Source organism: Cololabis saira, chromosome 12 (genome assembly GCF_033807715.1).
Source record: "Cololabis saira isolate AMF1-May2022 chromosome 12, fColSai1.1, whole genome shotgun sequence".
Classification (NCBI taxonomy): Eukaryota; Metazoa; Chordata; class Actinopteri; order Beloniformes; family Belonidae; genus Cololabis; species Cololabis saira.
This window is the reverse complement of record NC_084598.1, coordinates 10,912,920-10,931,629: the sequence shown is the minus strand read 5'-3', so window position 1 is coordinate 10,931,629 and position 18,710 is coordinate 10,912,920. Positions and strand designations below refer to the sequence as shown.

The window sequence follows — 18,710 nt, the reverse complement described above, 5'->3', positions numbered from 1 at the left end:
CCAGTGTGATTCACTCCATCTGAGTAGGAACTATTGATTTCTATCAGTGGAGGCGTAAAGACGTTCCAGGTCGAGAAAAGGGATAGAGGAGGGCTAATGGAAGTGGCAAGAAGATTAATGAACTTAAATCTTAACAGCATTCAGGGTATAATTACTTGTATTGTGAAAATGCACACTTTTGTTCTAACACTTACTGCACAATGGCCTGCCCTCTGGAGACACCTTTCAGCTGCTTGTGATATTCAATAACTCGATCCTCACTGTCACAGAAAGGGGGGGTGAAAATTAGTCTGCTGAAGATAAAAAAGGGCTAATATATATATATATATACAGGACTGTTTCAGAAAATTAGAATATTGTGATAAAGTCCTTTATTTTCTGTAATGCAAAACTGTCATACATTCTGGATTCATTAAAAATCAACTGAAATATTGCAAGTAAATTTTATTATTTTAATATTGCTGATCATGGCTTACAGCTTAAGAAAACTCAAATATCCGATCTCAAAAAATTAGAATATTCTGGGAATCTTAATGTTAAACTGTAAACCATAATCAGCAATATTAAAATAATAAAAGGCTTGCAATATTTCAGTTGATTTGTAATGAATCCAGAATGTATGACATTTTTGTTTTTTTAATTGCATTACAGAAAATAAAGGACTTTATCACAATATTCAAATGTTTAGTCCTGTGAGACAGTCCTGTATATATATATATATATATATATATATATATATATATATATATATATATATATATATATATATATATATATATATATATATATATATTAGAATACATTTATCTGATGTCTCTTTATAGATTTAATTTTGATTGAAATTGAATTTTTTGATTGATTTTTAAAATTTGCCTCATGCAAAGCCTCAGGCTTCCAACCTAAAAGACATTCGTCGGAGAAAAGACTAATAACAATGATGATAATAATGTTGTGAAAGCATACCAGTATGCCAGAGACGGGTGTTCCTTGAGAACTTTGGTGGGAAGAGTTGGAAGTTTCTTCAAATCAGCTCGAGTGTTTTCATCACTGGAACAGAAAAAAAAAAAAAACTATCACAGCTCTGGAAGATGAGGCGCCAATCTTTACATCTCATCTCTGGCACTTGGATAATTACTGTGATTTAAATCCTCCCAATCCCACTAATAAATCAGATTTAGAGTCAGTATTTTATGATGTTGTTGTATTACCTGTAACGTGTTTATACACTGAACATTTGCATTTTAGATCAATTATATGACACAGTTGAGGTCAGCTTACGACCTAATACATGACTAGTTTTTCCAACAAAATTGATTTTTTTTCTTCTCTGATGCCATCAACATGCTTCAAGATTACAGTGCCAGGAATCATCGGGCCTAAATTGTAAAAGAGCTTTTCACGAGCACGAGACATCTTTTACAAACATGGATTGGCCACCACAAAGTCTAGACTTTAACACTACTGAGAATATTTGGGATGTGCTGGAGTGGACGACACACTGGTCATCAATACAAAATATTGTTATAAAATGGTTGAAAAAAATATGTGACCTCACTTAAGTTTACGGAAATGATGCCACACCAAAGGGATTCTAACTAAACATTAGTTTCTGACTGTTTTTTTTTTTAAATTCAGGCTTTGCATTGAGACTAAATGCTCCATTCTGCATTGCAATGTGTTCTTCTCAGCCAATTGTGTTTTCTTTTTCTCCATCAATAAAGAATTAAAAGGTAAATCATTCCTTAATTAATTCAAATTAAAGGGAAAACTGGAAGTGAGGGGAATATTGCTGTCATGGTTTGGGTCTACTTGTGTCCCTTGGAGGAAAGGGCCGCTGCAAATCACTACAGGGTTGCTCTGAAATACATTTCTATCCCGATAGCCTCTTCCAGAATGCCAGAGCTTTCCACCAGAGATACAAGAGATCACTGAAAGATCTGACCTCTCTGTCCAACTGAACAAATCTAAGAGACTTTGGATCAGCATGTTAGACAGATATGTCCCTCACCATTATCATAACAACAAAAGAGGGAATATGCTTCCATATCATTCTTGCAGGAGAGTTTCAGAGGTTTGTACAATCTGTGCCAAGGAACACAGAGTCTGTCCTGGCCACACATGCTGCCTGAGCACCTTACTAAGAACATGATATATGTTAGTTTTTCCTTTCATTTGCCAACTGTTCATGGAGGCTGTTTGAAAGCCTTCGGAAAAAGAAAACTCCACAGGGGACACAAATCTCTTTTTCCAAGTCCACAAAATATTGGAATCAGCCTACAAAATATTCACTGTGTCAATTGAGTATTATGCAACTGCTTTAGTTCTTGCTTTCACCTAGACGTCAGCCATGACAAAGAATCTGCAGAGAATAAGAATGTTGTCTGTATATTTGTGACCCATCTCCTCTCTGCAGCTGGTCAGGGCCAGGTGGCAACGTGCACAAAGCCCCACAGAATTTCTCTGAACACAGCAAGCATTATATTATTAGTCAAACGCCGTTAGCAGCTTCTGTGTGCATTGCAAAGGTATCTCTGCCCACTGACACTTGGGCTCTCTCTGCATTGTCTGGATTATTAGGTGTCTGGTGCAAGCTTCTCAGCACTGTGTGGTGAGCCTCACATGGAAACACTATTGATTTGTGTTGTCTGCACTAGAAAGACAAGTAGCCTATTAAAAGTGGTGATTAAAAGATCATTAGAAACTTGTTCCACCGCTGTTAAATACTTTTTACTTTTTCATAATGTGGTCTTACCTTGTATAGTCTCCTTTAGCCTCCTGGTGGTGAGAAAAATATATATCTTATTAGATATTATGCGCTCAGATGCATAGATTAATACACGTAGAAGATATTATTAAAAGCACTAACCTGCAAAGCATTTGCAGCTAATTTGAAGACGTTCTCAGTTTCCACCTCAATAATCCCCTGAGAAACATGATAGACAAAAACCATAAGAAATACATTCTTAAAAATGTTTTCATTGGAGAGAAGGCATTCCAGATCCAAAGATAGAGCAGACCCTGCGTTGTCCTGCAATAACCTTTGCCTCTTCACAAAATAAACCCTTGTTGTTTTTTTCTGCTTCCTCACACTGTGTGTTTTTGAGCAAGAACATTGTGCCCTGCAGCCACCGGTGGCTGCAAGCGTCCACAGACAGTGAATCATCATGAAGTTGTTGGTGAAAAAAAAAGAAAGAAAAAGAAACGACAATAACAGAACACTTTTAAAATCGTGTTGGGTCCCAAACAGTAGAAAAGCACTTACATTGTAGACGGCAGATTTTGCGTTTAAGTAGAATAACTCCACCGTTATGATGTCCTTTAGTTGCGTTATGTTTTCAAGGTAAAACCTATAAAAAGACAAAAACAAATGTTAAACTGCTGATAGTAAAGAGTTGCTCAGTCCTCAGTTTGCATTTTGTAAATATGTGGATCTGCTTTTACAACTAGTTTTGGGTGAATAATTTACATAAAAGAGAAACCCAGACAATCAAAGGCTTTGAAGCCGCTAATTAAGGAAATAAATATATTTCAAAATGATCTAAGCTGGGTTGAATTTTTCATTTATTCATTTTCTGATTGTAAAACTTCTCTTAACATTTTGAGGTAAGCCCAAGCGTCACATTTAGTGTCAGAAAAGCAGCGCCCCCTTGCTGGCAAGTCGGCGCTTTGCATGGAAGGGGTGAGTCATTGTACCTGACCAGGAAGTTGAGGGAAATTGTCCCGGCCTTCTTCGAAAAGTCGTGTTCAAGTACTCTGCGGTCCATCTGCAACCACTTACACTGACCACTGCAAAAAAAAAGCAAGCTGAGGCCTCAGAAAGCTGATGTCTGTAAACAAATGCATGTATTACTACATTTCAAAACCGCAGTTGCTGTGAAAAAAAAACAAAAACATATCAAAGTATTTTAAAATAAGATTTGATATTTGCATACTTGTCATCAAAAAATGCAAGTCCAAAGAATTCCTTCTCTTTGAGGTTGAAGTGGGAAGACACCAGATCGAGGAGCTCGTACGACAGTAGCTTCGGCTGTGACCGGAAGATTTGGAGATTTAGTGTTAGAGTTTCATGTTATTACCATCCCTTTTTAAATTGTCTTCTCTTTCCCTCTTTGAATGTGTTAAATATACCTCAGTCACCTGGTTTGTCATACTGTATTCAAGAGCATTTTGATTGCAAACAGAGTCATAATACTCATGTCATATGCCACAACTGATATGCTCACATGATTGATACATAGGGAAGGAAGGAAGAACACATTTATGATGTATCATGCTTTTCAAGTTCTGTTTCTGGCCATTCAGTGAATGCAAGTCCGCTCCCTAACCTCAAATTCCGCAGAGAAGAAGCTGCTTCTTCTTGAATTTCCCCTTGGGGATCAATAAAGTATCCATCCATCCATCCATCTATCTAGATGTTACATTTCCCTCTGTTTACCAACTAGTCACCAGCTTAACTGGTGACTAGTAGAGGGCAGGTATTGGGACAATGCTGACTGTATCGTCTCATGTGCACCATCATCGTGTCGGAGCCTCCATACCTGAACCAGCAGCTCCAGCTTCCTGTCATCGAGCAGGTGGACCTGGCAAAGTCTGCCCTCAGTCATCTGAAGGGAGAGAAGAAAAAGAGGAAGCTTAGCGACAGTGACATCATGGGAGCATGTGTTTTGTAATGATTCGACCACAATGATGGCAGCACACATGATGCTTGCTCATTCTGACCGTCGTCCCTGATTTATGACCAAACGAGTTGAGACAATGGAGATTTACAATTATTTACCGCCATAAAGCAAAGCCCGGGTGCTTATTTCAGTCAGACTTTTCAATAAAAAAGTTCTTTGTTAATAACAATGCTCCCATTGTTCCAAGGATTTGTTGCCGTAGTAACTCAAAGAAGGATTTAAAGCTCCTGCACTTTCCTTCAACCTGTCTGCAGGAGTATTACAGTTTTTAAAACACTATACTTTTCAAGCTCTTCGATTTCATGTTACTTTCTACCACCTCATTGAGTTGTCTTTCAGATCAGATATCTTCTGCTGCACTGCAGTTAGATGTTTATGCATTTGATAGTTTATGCATTTGATAGCTGCCCTTTAATTCACCACCACCTGACGCTACATAAAATGCTACTGAGACATAAAAGGAGCCATAACTGAATTTAAATGACACAACATGAACGTATTTGAGCACAGTTTTAGTTTAACACATTTTACAGATGATATAAACAAGAACATAAACAGAGGTTCCTTTTCAGTGATTGATATCCCCTTCAATTCAGATATGGAGATCTGGGACAGATATGTGAATTCTGACACCCACATCAGTTCTGAAAGGCTTTAAAAGCCAAACAGAAGGACTCCAGCTGGTTCATTTTTTGGCTGTTGACTATAGGTATTCTTAATTAACCTGAGTAAAAAACCCCAAATCTTCTTCCAACAATATGTCCCACGCAGCATGCAACTATAAAGTAAACCACAGCTTTATGTCAATTTCAATATTTGGCATCTAAACAATTGTTGGCCTCTGCACACACAGTAAAAATAAAATCTGATTTCTTTGTTTGCGAAAAGTCGCTTTAACCACTTTGTCCTCTAATGTGTGCCTTTAGTCAGGACATTGGGAGACATAGAAAGCACTGTGGGCTCCACCCGATAGAACACGAAACCAGCAAAAATGACAGATTGAGGTTAACTGGTTTTATAACAGCAACAGCTCCCAAACTGATAAACAGCGAGCCAGATAGATCTAGCAGCCAGCTCATCTGACAGAATGAGGCTGATCGCGACTTCTAACAGTGGGAGTGAAGGAAGTAGCTGCTGTACCTGGTACACCTCTCCAGGGAGCGTGCAGGTGTGGATGCAACCCTGACCAGCTCTCATCCTCTCAGCAGCGTCTCTCTTCTTGGATCCGGGCCGAGAAACTGTGTCAGTCCCACCTGAGCAGCTACAGCCAACTATGACTAACCAGCAACAAGTTCCATCTGGGATGCTGAGTGACTGAGCGGCCGGGCATTTGCTGTGTCCCGCGACAGCTTATGTAGTGTGAAATCAACAACTGACCTGCAGTAATGAGGCCAGGCTGAGCCAGACTTCTCGCCACAGTTTCAGCTTTATTACTTCTTAATTGGAGCAATATGGGTCAGACAGGGAAAGAGGGGTGGTTAAGTATGTCTGAACTGTCAGCTAATTCCTTTTTATTTACTTTTTTATTGCAGTGCTTACATCAAAGTAGTCTGGCTGAATGGGTTTATATTTGGATATCAGGGGCCGGATTCACCAATATGTTCTTAGGAACGATCTTAAGAAATGTCTTAAGATCTAAAATTAAGAAGTCGATAAGAAAGTTCTTAAGTGCAATTTCTCAATATTTTCTTAAAAACCGTCTTAAGAACTGTCATTTCTTACGAATTTCTTATTTTTCATACTTTAGAACTTCTTAAAATATGGCTGTATCCGAAATGGCATACTACATACTCCGAAATGGAAGTACTACATGCTACATACTGCATCAGTATGTACTGTATACTGCATACTAAATGAAGGATTCAGTACGCCTGTACATCAGAGCCGTCACAATTTAAATAAATGTATTAAAATGAACATATCAGTCTATTGAATTTCATTTTATTTTATTAAGCTACATATGTTTGGGTTTTTATTTAGTGCACCTCTACGTACTTGGTATACAAAATTATATATATCATTAATTTCCTTCAGGCTTACCTTTTCACAGAAGAAATTTTAAGACAGGTCAAGGTTGTCTTAAAGTTAAGAAAAAAGTCCAGAACAAATTTGAGAACTTTTATTTCAAGAATACCATTTATTCTTAAGTTTTTTCTTAAGAAGAAACTTGAGAAGAAAGTTGAGAAAATACTTAAGAACTTTTTTGGAGAATATGACTTCTTCTCTTTTTTCTTCTAAAGACTGAACTTAAGAAAAAAATTACACTTAAGAAGATTTTTTTTCTTAAGAATGTTTTGTGAATCCGGCCCCAGGTTTCCCTTACTTTATCTGTACATTTTAACTGAGTCAATCCATTTTTGCACTCTTGCACAAATAAACTATTCAAACAGATGCCGTGCTTCCTGGCTTTTAACTTTTAATGAGCACAATTGTACCCCTTGAATAATCTACCTCTCTTATTGCTGCAGCAATAATTCATTTTTAGGTCAGTATTCAATAAATTCAATTAATTCCAATGAGCCAGCATGTGACAGTCATGGGAGTATGAAGAAATTTGATTTAAGCGTCATAGCGGGGTCATGATTTGCCTCTGTTACAGACAAGGCTACAGATTGTCATGTAAAGGAACTGGCCACTAGATGGCGCAACATTTGTTTATTTTTTTATGTGCAGAAGTTGGTAAGTAGAAAATGGCTTCTTAAACAAGCTCCGAGAAGTTTTTATAAACATGTGTTAGCTCAGTAGAGATTGGAGACTTGTTCGCTAATTAATTAATTCTTATTCCAAGTTCAGTTCTTCTTGTTCGGGGTTACTGGGTATGGGGGATGGGGGGATGGAGGGATAGTCCAACCCTTCCCAGTTGTCATCAGAGAAGAGACGATATTTTCATCATCAATCATCAGAGACCTGTAATCGTTCCAAGAACTGCTATTTATATCTAACAGAGCAGCACAGGAACCCGGTGCAACTCTGCAGTTTCTCAGCGGTGACACACAGATGAGATCCGGCGCAGTTAAAAACAGGCCGCGATTTCAAACTGGTGGATAGAAAATCACTCAGTGCACGCTGTCAATCATTTAAGCGTGTATTTGGCATCTACCGGTGGATGCGGCAGCGGTGGTACGGCTCATTACTCAACCGAACACCAGCTATTCAACATCAATAAGAGGCCAGCCATGAGCCCTGCGGGGTTCAGGCAAACACTGGAGCTTCATGTCCAAAAGTCAGGCAGGAAGGAGATGAAAGAACTGTCAGTCTTTTTGTTTGTCTCTCCAAAAGGCTGGACAGGCGCTGGCTGAGCATTGCTCTGCAGGGGGCAAGTTTGCCTCTTTTGGCATTAGGTTGATTGTGAGTGTGCATGGATCCTACAAAGACCTATCCCAGTGGAAACGTGACGATGGTGCAGCTGCAGCCTAAAATATGCTGCTACAGGACCAACCATGCCAATTCTAAAACATAACCTTGTATTATGAAGGGATGGCAATCCTGCTGCTGATTAGCACACGGTGATAATGTTCATTGTATAACTGCTAGTGGGAAATGTCAGCCTGGAGAGGCGAGCAATGGACTAACAGGAGAATCTCTCTGTCTCCCAAGTAAACTGGCTGTCAGTGTTTAATACGTCACGCTGGTTAAATGTCATGTCCAGACTGCAGTACGTCTTATCTCAGTCTCCCATTTTCATGCATTATTGATGAAGGCTGGTATCACACACAAGTCAATGTCTGCTCTCTGTGCTTACATGCTCTTTTGAAGACACCTGGTACAATAAAAACAAACATTCAACCAGTTACTTTGCTTTTGTTTTTTAAAACTGTAAAAGATAAAGTGACTAAATTAGCTGCATCATTGCTAATGCCTGAAAGACAAAGAATGAATACAAATGAAATCTGAATGCCTATGAATGTGAGTAACCGCAGATAAACAAAAAAGGTCTGACATGCAATACAATGCGGTGGTGAAGGGAAGCAAATGAGAGCCCACATTTTACAACAAGATAAGCCTTTTCTGTAACTATAGCGACCTTTGTCGCCTGATCCTGACTGGTAACACTATAAGCCTGCATTTGTAAAAAAGTTTCACAAACCTTTTAATGGTCCTATAATCTCTATCTATGTTCCAAAAAAAGGAAAACACTGGCAGCAAAGATGTCCACGTTCTACTGTTAGGGCTATGTACTTCAGCAACACATTGCTGCCTTTTGGATTAGAGTCTGCCATTGATTACGGATTTTATTTAATCTTCCTTACATACCAGTGAATCGTGTGTCTGTGTCCGCCTGCAGTGAGACCCCGTCACATTAGCGGGTGGCTGGGTTCCTGTGGCGCTGTGTTCAGGCTTTCTGATAGCACATGATGAATAATAGCGACTGAAAGCAGAAGTTACTGGACGTAACTACAAGTTGATGAGTTTGTAGGGGAGCTAATAAAGGCTAGACGACGGCTGCTTCTGTTGAAATTACATCTAAAAGGCAAAACAGGGAAAATAATCAAGGAAATGATACATACAACCACTAAAAGCTGGCTTTAAACATAGAAAACTGAAAAAAAAAAAATTGCATACGGCTCCGAATATTCTCGATTGCCATGTTAACAATACTAGCTTAATACAATGACTTATTATGCCATCAATTGTTTTGCAGAGGCAGTATGTTTGGGGGAAACAATGTGCCATTTAACCATCTAAGTGGACCAACCACAGTTGCTACAGCTTGTGCTGTCCAATCGTGTTGCTACGGTACTGAGAAAATGCAGACTATCAACATGTGGAAACATAATTCAGTCTTTATGCTTTAAAAACTAACTAACGTCACATCTAGTAATGAATTATCCAGTCAATTTGGATAATAACACCATTATTGATACCTGCTTCTTCCTATTCAGGCTCACAAGGGACTGCTGGAGGTAGCTCGACTCTCCCTGAGGGAAAGAAATGGACTGGTGACCCTGGACAGGTCACCAGTCCATGTCACATGTAGACAAACAACCACACATGCTCACATTAATATGGGCATTATGGGCATCATCAGTTACCCTTATGTGCATGTTTTTTGGCTGTAGGAGGAAACTGGAATACCTGCAGAAAAGCCTATGCAAGCGTAGGGAGTAGGTACAAACTCCACAGAGAAAGGCCCAGCGGTGACTCAAGCTGTGAGGCAGCAGCGCTAATCACCAAGCCACCATGCTGTAGTTATGTTACATTTGATCAAATCCATGCACTATTAATAGTTGTAATTAACAGCACCACAGGAAGGCAATATAATAGAAAATACCTCTTCACTGCATTTTTACCTCTGATAGTTGTTTTTCTTGCTCAAACATAGGGATTGTTAGCAATCAAACTCATTGCGCTCTGTCTTAGGTGTCTTAGTTCATGAATCTAACGTGAGGGTAAAATTAAGCACAACTGGAGAAACTACACTATAAATAGAGCAATCAAAGAATAATTCAAGCAGGAATAATATCCATTATATCTTATCTGACATCCGTGAGCCTTGTACAAAGCTGCCATTTCCCAGGCAAACTGATACATGCAGACTGCTGCAGATAAACGTGGCTGTTGCTTCATCCTCTTCCTCTGGATCAAGTGTGCATGGAGGAGGAAGATCTGGGGTTTTTTCCAGCTCATAATATAATACTTATCTAATGCTAGTAATTAGCCTTCACTTATAATTCAAAACACAATAAATAACTGGCTGAGTGCACTAACGTTTGAATTATTAGATACCAAGAAATATGGTTGATTCCAATTGGAAATCAGTGATTCTTCACCAAAAGGAAAAAGGCTGTATGATTCTGTCTTTAGTTTTCTTGAGTCAGCATCAAGGGCTCTGAAGTCCACGAGTTTGAAATTGAAAAGGCCTGAGGATGAGAAGTTTGAAAGCAGTGAGATTGTACGATGTGGGTGTCAAGTATTCACAGCAAGGAAGAATCCAGAAACAACTCTGCCTTTAGCTTTGCATCGATTTCCATCATTTTCTCTGGTTTATCGAATCGACAAGATATTCTCTCACAGTTAAAAATGTGACTGACTAAAATGCAAATGGTTAGTTAAATCGATAAAGATGTTTGATATCAGTGATTTGAAAGAGTGATTGTTTTAGCCTCACTATGAGAAGAGCCCACTCTAAAGAAAACCCCATCACAGGATGATCAATTAACATTTGCATTAGTTCTGAAATAATCAACACAAACTACAACACTGAAAGAAGAAGGGTTTCACGGTGGAGCATGGAGGGCTGGTTTTAACATGGCCAAGCTAAAGGATGCAGCAGAGGATTATCTCCTCATCTCAAGTCTCCTCATGACTCATGCTGTCAGCGGTCAAAAGGTATCTGTCTGCCGTCATCTCGCAAGAGAGCTCGTCTGGCTGTTTGTGATATCACAGAAATTCATAAACGCAATGAGGATCAGGATATGAGGAAAAAATCACAACCTCCGAGAAGTATTCATCTTAGTTTTCTAATTGGATATTTATTTAATATGACAGAAGAAGGTGAAATTTGTTTGAACTGATGTATCTTTTTATCATTTTGTATTTGCAAGATTGTTTTTTTGTGTTGTTCTACAAAACTGCAAACTTCATGGACCACATTATTTTAACAGCAGTCATTGTGACAGCAGTGATCATATCAACTTAGATTGTTGCCTTTGAGAGGAAAGCTATAGAGAACAATAAAATGAAGTGGATATGTTCTCTCTAAAAATGGATAAGTTGAATAGTAGCACAGATTGAAAGACCGGGGTCTTTGGGGTAATTCTCTGTTAATTAAGGTGTGACACCGGTGACATTTCTCTCCAGACCCCAGTGATTGACATTTACAGTTTTAACTAGTGTTAAAGAGTATGTCTTCAGTGATTCTACACTAAAGAAAGGGAAAAATTATATATTTGCATGGCATACTAAAGTGTCCGTTATAGGCTAGAATTAAACATTAAAATTCCATCAAAACTGGAACCCTCAATATATCTGTTATATTTGTCAGAGATGTGCTCGCTCAGTAAATCCTCTAACAACGCATCTGCCATATGTTGGCCTGATAGTTGACCTCATTTTGATACTAGCAGAAAGATCATTGGAGTCAAGCATGTGACTTAAAAACTGTGACTTAAAAATTGCCAGTGAGAGTCATATGTGGAAATAAACGGAAAGCAAGGCAGTGACTAGCTGGTATAAAATCTGACACAATAAATCCTTGCAACAAACATATGAGCATGCTGGTATTTGAAATTGATGGCGAGATGACGTGCCACAGCCGTAGGAGTGCCACAGCCGTAGGAGTGACCCAGACGGCGGGTAACCAGGTGAACATGAAACATGAGATCTTCACCTGCGTGATAGTTAGTTAACAAATGTGACAGGATGTTTACAATTGACTGAGTCAAACGAACTATATCCTGTAATGAAAAACCAATCAGGAGGTTGATCTTATAGATCCAGATACTCAGGTTACAGATAACTTAAAAGCAAGTGTTCTTAAATGCAGTAGTTGAGTGCTGAGTTAAAATGCCTGAAAAGTACAAAGCAGAACATAGGGTTGTTACAAAAACACAGACTATACTGAAAGCAATGTACGCTTGCAATTTTAAGCGCAATGCCACATTGCCCCTCGTTCTTACAGTTTAACCGTGTCCCCTGTGACAATACTGATAACACAAACTGCAGAGTTTCATTGTAAAGCACTGCAATGACTTTCTGCAGAGCTCAGGGACGTGGCGCCAAGGCATGGATGTGATTGGGCGAGAAAAAAAAAATGGAACATGGCTAAACTGCATGATACGGATGAAGAATCAGAACACCTGCAAACACGGGAGGATCATCACATACTATATCACCATGCTGCATCTACTGTTTTAACCTTGTATGGAAGAATAAGCAAGGCTGAGAATGTACTTCAAAATTATTTATCAAACCAGAATACATCGATGATTTAAATTGCAGCTGCAAAAACATAAAGCGAAGTTCTAACGCTAAATCCACACCTGCAAACCTGCTATAAGGCTCTGCTATTAGATTTCACATTATTATATATCAGATCTTCTCTGTCTCTTAAGTATGTGAATACAAGATTACTTGCTCATCCAAAAATAGATCTCTCTTCCTCCCTGTCTTTAGCACGTTTCTTAGAAAGTCTCAGGAGGTTTTGATTCCAAAATGGAAAGTTTCCAACTGAGTGCTGAGATGTTTCTTTATAGTGTCAATCAGAGGGAGCAGCATATCCTCCTATAAGACTCCAGTAGTAACGAGGAAGTGAGGATGGTCCTGAGATCAGGAGTGTTGGGTTGAGATTATTTCCATACACTGTGATGAAGAAGCTGGCTTAAACCAGAAGCCGGCCTTTTGTTGACCTTTCGCCTTTTCAAATAGCCTGTCAGAGGTGGATGGAGATCCAGCTGGGGTGATAAATGGCACAGGACATCCTCTCCCACAAATAGGAAGAGCCATGAAAGTTTCATGCTGGACATGTGTCACATAGACTCAAACATCACAACAGCAATTCCTGTTTACACCGTGAGGCTTTAAATACACCCTCACTCATGCCTCTCCCTTTAACTCTGAGATAACAGCAGGAGGAACCAGAAGGTCAATTTCAACCTCGGCAGTACCCATCCTTATTTTTGTCTCTTAAGTGAGAATAAAGAATAATAACCTGCAAGAACAACAAAACATGGGGAAAAAAAGATGTTAACACTCACTTGACGAAGAGAACGTACTAGTCTGGGTGTCACAGCAGGTTAAATATAGTTGTAAATCTTGCCTACATTTTCTATGCAGCCTGGGAAGCTAATACAAAATTTCCACATGTAAATGCACAAAAACCACAATGTGAAAGAAATCTCTTGGTAGAAAGGATTTACAAGACTGCAAGAGGTCAAATGATGATTCACTGGCATTTTTAACATTCACCAAGCCACACTTCCTCATTCAATGTATTATGCAGCATGACTCATTCAGTACAGTGCTGCTTACAAATCCCTTTTTTTAAATGTATTATTAACATCAATATTCAAACCTGCATCTCGTAATTTCAATAAACACCTGCTTTATCCGTGACATCCAGAAGTAAAGCCCACAGCATCCTGTAAAGAGAGGAACCAACTAGGGCCAGTGTGCAGGGAGAACAATGAAAGTGCTACTGTTACTACATGGGTGTTTTCCACCTGAGCCCCTACACACACAAATGTGCCACGCTAAACAAGTCTCCTCCTTATTTCTCTGAGGTGGGTGCTAAAAGCCAAACCCATCCAGTTGTAATTTTCATGGATGCTCTGTGCTCGGATCACATGCATGCGTGACTGGTCATACTTTTGTCTCCCTGCTCACTGCGCTCTTGAGGCCGGTTGAAATCTGCCCGCCTGCACCATTTATATCGCCTTACCTTTGCACTCCTTATATCCTTATTCTACGGGTTGATGAGGAGGAAGATCCGCTGCATGTTGATCGGCCCGGTTCAGCTTTGTCCACGTCCTGTCTCGTCAGGAAGGAGAGCCGCCGTGCAGCCGCCGTCCCCGCGCATCACCCGGCACCGCCAGAGCGCACACTCGCCTCACCACGCCTTCACCCGCCACCGGCTATTATGTGAACAAGCCCCGCGCCTCCTCCCTCCTCCATCCCTCCCTCCATCCCTCCATCCCTCCTCCCTCCTCTCTCTCACCCAGCAGCTGTCGGCGGGCCTGCCTGTTCACACTGGAACCACATAATAATGAAGAGCGTTGGCCTGAAGGCTGTGTCTCTGCAGCATCCCTCACTATGGCTGGAGCTTCTCGGTCCAGGCTCAGTTGGACGATTAACATATTATATTAAAAACTGATCTTTTACAATGTCTAATCTCCAAGATTTTTATAGTGATCATGAGGGCGAGTGTTCACTCAACGTCAGTTTACAAATGTTTTATTCAGTCATATGATAGCCTATGTGTTTATCTCTTATTTGGATCCCTCTGGAGTGGTTACCATAGCAACACTGCTTCCCTGGAGGTACATATCAGCTTTCCTCATGTATGTTGGATGTATGAAAAGTTTTCCTCATGTATGCTGGGAGCAGTCTCCAAATGTAGGGTATATATATATATCTAAACCAAATTCTGGCCACATATGTATATATATATATATATAAAATTTCATGTAATTTTTGTAGACAGCATTTTAACTTTGTTTTTTTTCTTCATTTTAATGACAATTGCTTGAATCGTGAAGTAGTACAGGCTGCATAACCTATCCTTGTTCTGACTTATCGCTTTTATGCTCTTGCTGTAGTAGCTAGCCATCATATCATATCCTCCTTATCTATTCTTCCACCAGCTGGTTTTCAGGACTGTAAACAGAACTAAAGTAAAGTCTTGGTGTCTGTTTTATTGATTGTGTGGGTGCAAGAGCTTGAATGTACGGTATTTGCACAACTGTTCAATCACATTTACTCTTCACTGACTAGAGGCAACAAACAGCTCAAAACATGAGCCGCTGATGGAGTTTCCATGTGATGCAAAAATGACCCCAAAAAAACCCTGGAAATGGTCAAACTGGCAGCTGCAGTGTCTTTCATCATATTTTAAATGCATGACATTGATCACCACCTGCAGACAAAATGTCTGATGAGCACTGACACTGGAACATATTTCATGTTTGACCTGATTTAATTTTAGCTTCACGTATATAGCGCCTTGAGCCCCATCTTGCACAACAAGTTGACCTGAGAAATTAGTGTCATAGTCAATATGTCCAAAATTCAAATTCATATGTGGTGCAAGCTATAAATAACTAAATAGATAAATAAAATCCCAGACAAATTCCTCGTCTCAGCATTTGCATGTCCCTTTTTAAACAGAGACTACATTCATATTGAATGTAAAAGTCATATTCTTATTATTTTTGTTGCAATATTATCAACATCCCTACTGTTACTGTTTTTTCAAGCAACCGTTAGCATTGCTGAAATGAAAACACCAAAGTGTTGGCAAACTAAAATACTGGTGTGTGTTTCACTTGTGATATTCAGTCTTGAATGAATGATGGCCTTGTTTAAATATTCATTACCGTCTTCACTCAGCTGACAATTTTCCTATATACAGTATATATATGTATGTATAGTTTTAGTTTCAGGGTGTTTAGGCAAACATTTCGTCTTTCAGATCAATACACTGATAAATTGTATATCTCCACCTAGAAGATGCTGTCTCCAGCCAGCAGCAACAGACTGCACACCCCACCATCCGACCCCACCCCATCCCTTGCTCATGGATTTATGGCATCAAACATGAATAAGTGTCTCCTTAAAATCCAGACAAAACCATCTGTCCAGTGAGTGTCCTACTTAAACACAACTGCTCACATAAACAAAAGAGCAATGTTCCCTCATTAACCCATTACCCTCATTAGGAATTTGTTTCTGTCATCAAAGGCAGGCTATCATTTTAATTTGTGCCGAGAACTGTGACACTTACTGAGACAGATGTTTTTTTACTGACAGCAGCAAAATAAATATAGGCCATGCCGTTACATGACAAAAAAAAAATGCTAGAAACAGATTGTGATTGAATAGAAAGAAAATTATCCTCTCAATTTTACACAATGGAAATGAAAGCTCTTGTCCAACGAAAAAAAGCTCCATGTAAATAACTGTATAATTTCAGAACAGCACTTGTATTTGTTATGCACCACTGACTGCATACGAAATTCCCTTTCAGTCACAGTTTGAACACAGTCGCGTGCTGGCTGGCTGACATTTCATTCAAATGGAAACGCATTATTCATAGTAACAATAGAAAGATGAAAATTATATGACATACAAAATAAATAACATTGCATTAGTTAATAACTCAGAGAGGGCCCTCGACAGATGAGTTTAATTTACATATAGTAAAGAATTGCTGCCAACATCTCCCCATATTCATATTAATATTGTTTTTTCTTGATACTGATAGATTTAAATTTGTGTCAAAATCAAAAATTGAGCCTGTCAGTCTATGATTACGGAACAATTCTTTCAAACTCACACAAAGAGGTACCAAGAACCCAACAGCAGCATTCACTTCAAGTAGACGGATAAATCAACTGGCAGTGATAGTGACCTGTTTGTACTACTGTATCTGTGATTTGGTTTTTGTTTTTGTTCTCGGAAGAAACTGATCAGTAGATTTCATTCATGGTAATTATTGAGCCCCTGGTCACCTTTAGCTCACATTCCAGGACCCTGTATTTCCTCCAGTGTCTGTTCTGTGGCAAACAGTTGCACGTCTGACCACTGGCTGATGGGTATCATCCATGTAGAAACTACAACTTCAAGCAGAAGTAAAGTCAAATGTTTGGTTTCACCTGAGCTGAACTATTTCTCCTCAGTTGTCATCCCATGTTTAGATCACATTCTGCTGTTAAGCACAGGTGCTTGCATTGGCTGTCAGTGCTAATTACAGTAAATTTGCACATCACAAAGGCTCTGCAATTACGCCCCTGGGTTCTGCTGTTATTGCACATTCCCTGCATGATGTTGCACATTTTTGTGATGCAGACTAACAGCATGCTGTTATGATTGAGTATCACGCTTTGCACTCATGTGGGCCGTCTAAACCAAATTTTAGCATGTAAATTAATTTTTATTTGTTTCATTTTGCTTCTGAAATTACAGAATATTAATTCTGTAAAAACAGAATGATATTCCTACTGGGTTCTTTCAAAATGTGCATCAAAGACAGAATTATCTAAGCTGAAGTATGAAATATTTACACACCCACTTGAGGAATCACAAAGGGAATTGTAATCCACAAACTCTGGGGGTCTCCCACAGCTGGGGGCCCTGTGTAGCCACAGCTCTATTCATCTAACCACAACACAATCACGTGTGCTGTGTGTGTGTGTGTATCAAGTCCATGCTGTGTCTGTCTGTCTTCTTTAATTGAATGTGAATCCATGTAGCACTTGTATCATGTCTCCAGCTTTGAAGCAGTTGTGTTAATGAAATACAGATACATTTTTGATCCTGGTTTTCTCTATGTTTGAGTTAAACAATCTCAATTAAAGCTCCATTCTTAGCTTTTGCAGCTTTGCTTTCGAACATTTGTGCATTTGCTTTCAATTTGCAACATTTACTATGTACATTTAAAACCGGTTCACCGAGATGAGGGAAATGCAAATACTGAACTTTTGCCCTTGCAGGATTACAGCCCTTGCTTTTATATGCACTGTACTGCCCCTACGTGGCGGATGGGAGTCCAGCCGAGGAGACAAAGAAACTTGGATTGCAGAGAGCAGCTCTTGAGGGCAAAAGCAGAAAAATCATTTGAGCTTGTCTCCACATAGAGTAGAGACACAGACAAGCACAAGGGACAATCAGAGTCCCTCAGTCTGTTTCCAGTTATGTGTAATAGCTGCATGGTTTCACAAATAGATTAAAAGGAAATATTATGTGCATTTTTTGTACAATTTTCTAAATGATTTGTGTTTTTTCGATGCATAAGTGAACATATGTTTCACAGGAATATCCTTCAGGCAGATGCAGCTTATCCTTAGTTTGTCCTTATGATGTCATGATCAATCCTCTTGATGAATGGACATGACCTCATCAGCAGTTGATTCATACTTTGAGCATGGATTGATTTTTAATAAAGAGCTACACACAAGGAGTTTGATCATCTGGACATGACAGTTACAACAATAGACCAATAGACCCTGAGTACATAGGCTATCATATACACACAGCCTACTCACTGTAGAAGCTGTTTAGATTTTCAGTCTTTACTTAAATTATATCAATATATTCATGCTGAATAATAATAGTAGTTATAGCTTAAAATAAATTAAAATGTAGTTAAAACGCTGACACTACAAATTGACTGTGTAAGCAAGTCGTGTGTAAAAGCGTATTGGACAGTCAGCCAATCAAAACCCCGCTGACACTGTCAGCCCAGGGGCATCATGGGAGTTGTGGTTCCTACCACTCCTCCGGTCCGCTGACCGCCATTGTACTCGCTGCTTCGGGGGACTACAGGGCTCCGGGTCGCGGACAGAGGCGGCTCGCGTTGACAGCAGTTGGTTGGTA

General features: G+C 39.4%; 1 protein-coding gene across 4 annotated transcripts in view; it reads right to left on the bottom strand.

Moving 5' to 3' along the window:
- Positions 1 to 14,235, bottom strand: part of frmd4bb (FERM domain containing 4Bb) — a 29,565-nt gene extending 15,330 nt beyond the window's left edge. For 3 of the 4 annotated variants that reach the window (XM_061735474.1, XM_061735476.1, XM_061735477.1), the window contains exons 1-9: positions 14,059 to 14,235; positions 4,539 to 4,604; positions 3,933 to 4,027; positions 3,694 to 3,786; positions 3,263 to 3,347; positions 2,867 to 2,923; positions 2,753 to 2,775; positions 964 to 1,047; positions 195 to 260 (exon numbers count right to left, since the gene is read on the bottom strand). In XM_061735474.1, the coding sequence (XP_061591458.1) occupies positions 195 to 260; positions 964 to 1,047; positions 2,753 to 2,775; positions 2,867 to 2,923; positions 3,263 to 3,347; positions 3,694 to 3,786; positions 3,933 to 4,027; positions 4,539 to 4,604 (569 nt within the window). In that variant the 5' untranslated portion in view covers positions 14,059 to 14,235. Of the gene's footprint in view, positions 1 to 194; positions 261 to 963; positions 1,048 to 2,752; positions 2,776 to 2,866; positions 2,924 to 3,262; positions 3,348 to 3,693; positions 3,787 to 3,932; positions 4,028 to 4,538; positions 4,605 to 8,933; positions 8,948 to 14,058 lie in introns of those variants that run through there. The other variant, XM_061735475.1, reaches the window with a different exon arrangement.
- Positions 14,236 to 18,710: the final 4,475 nt, after the last annotated feature.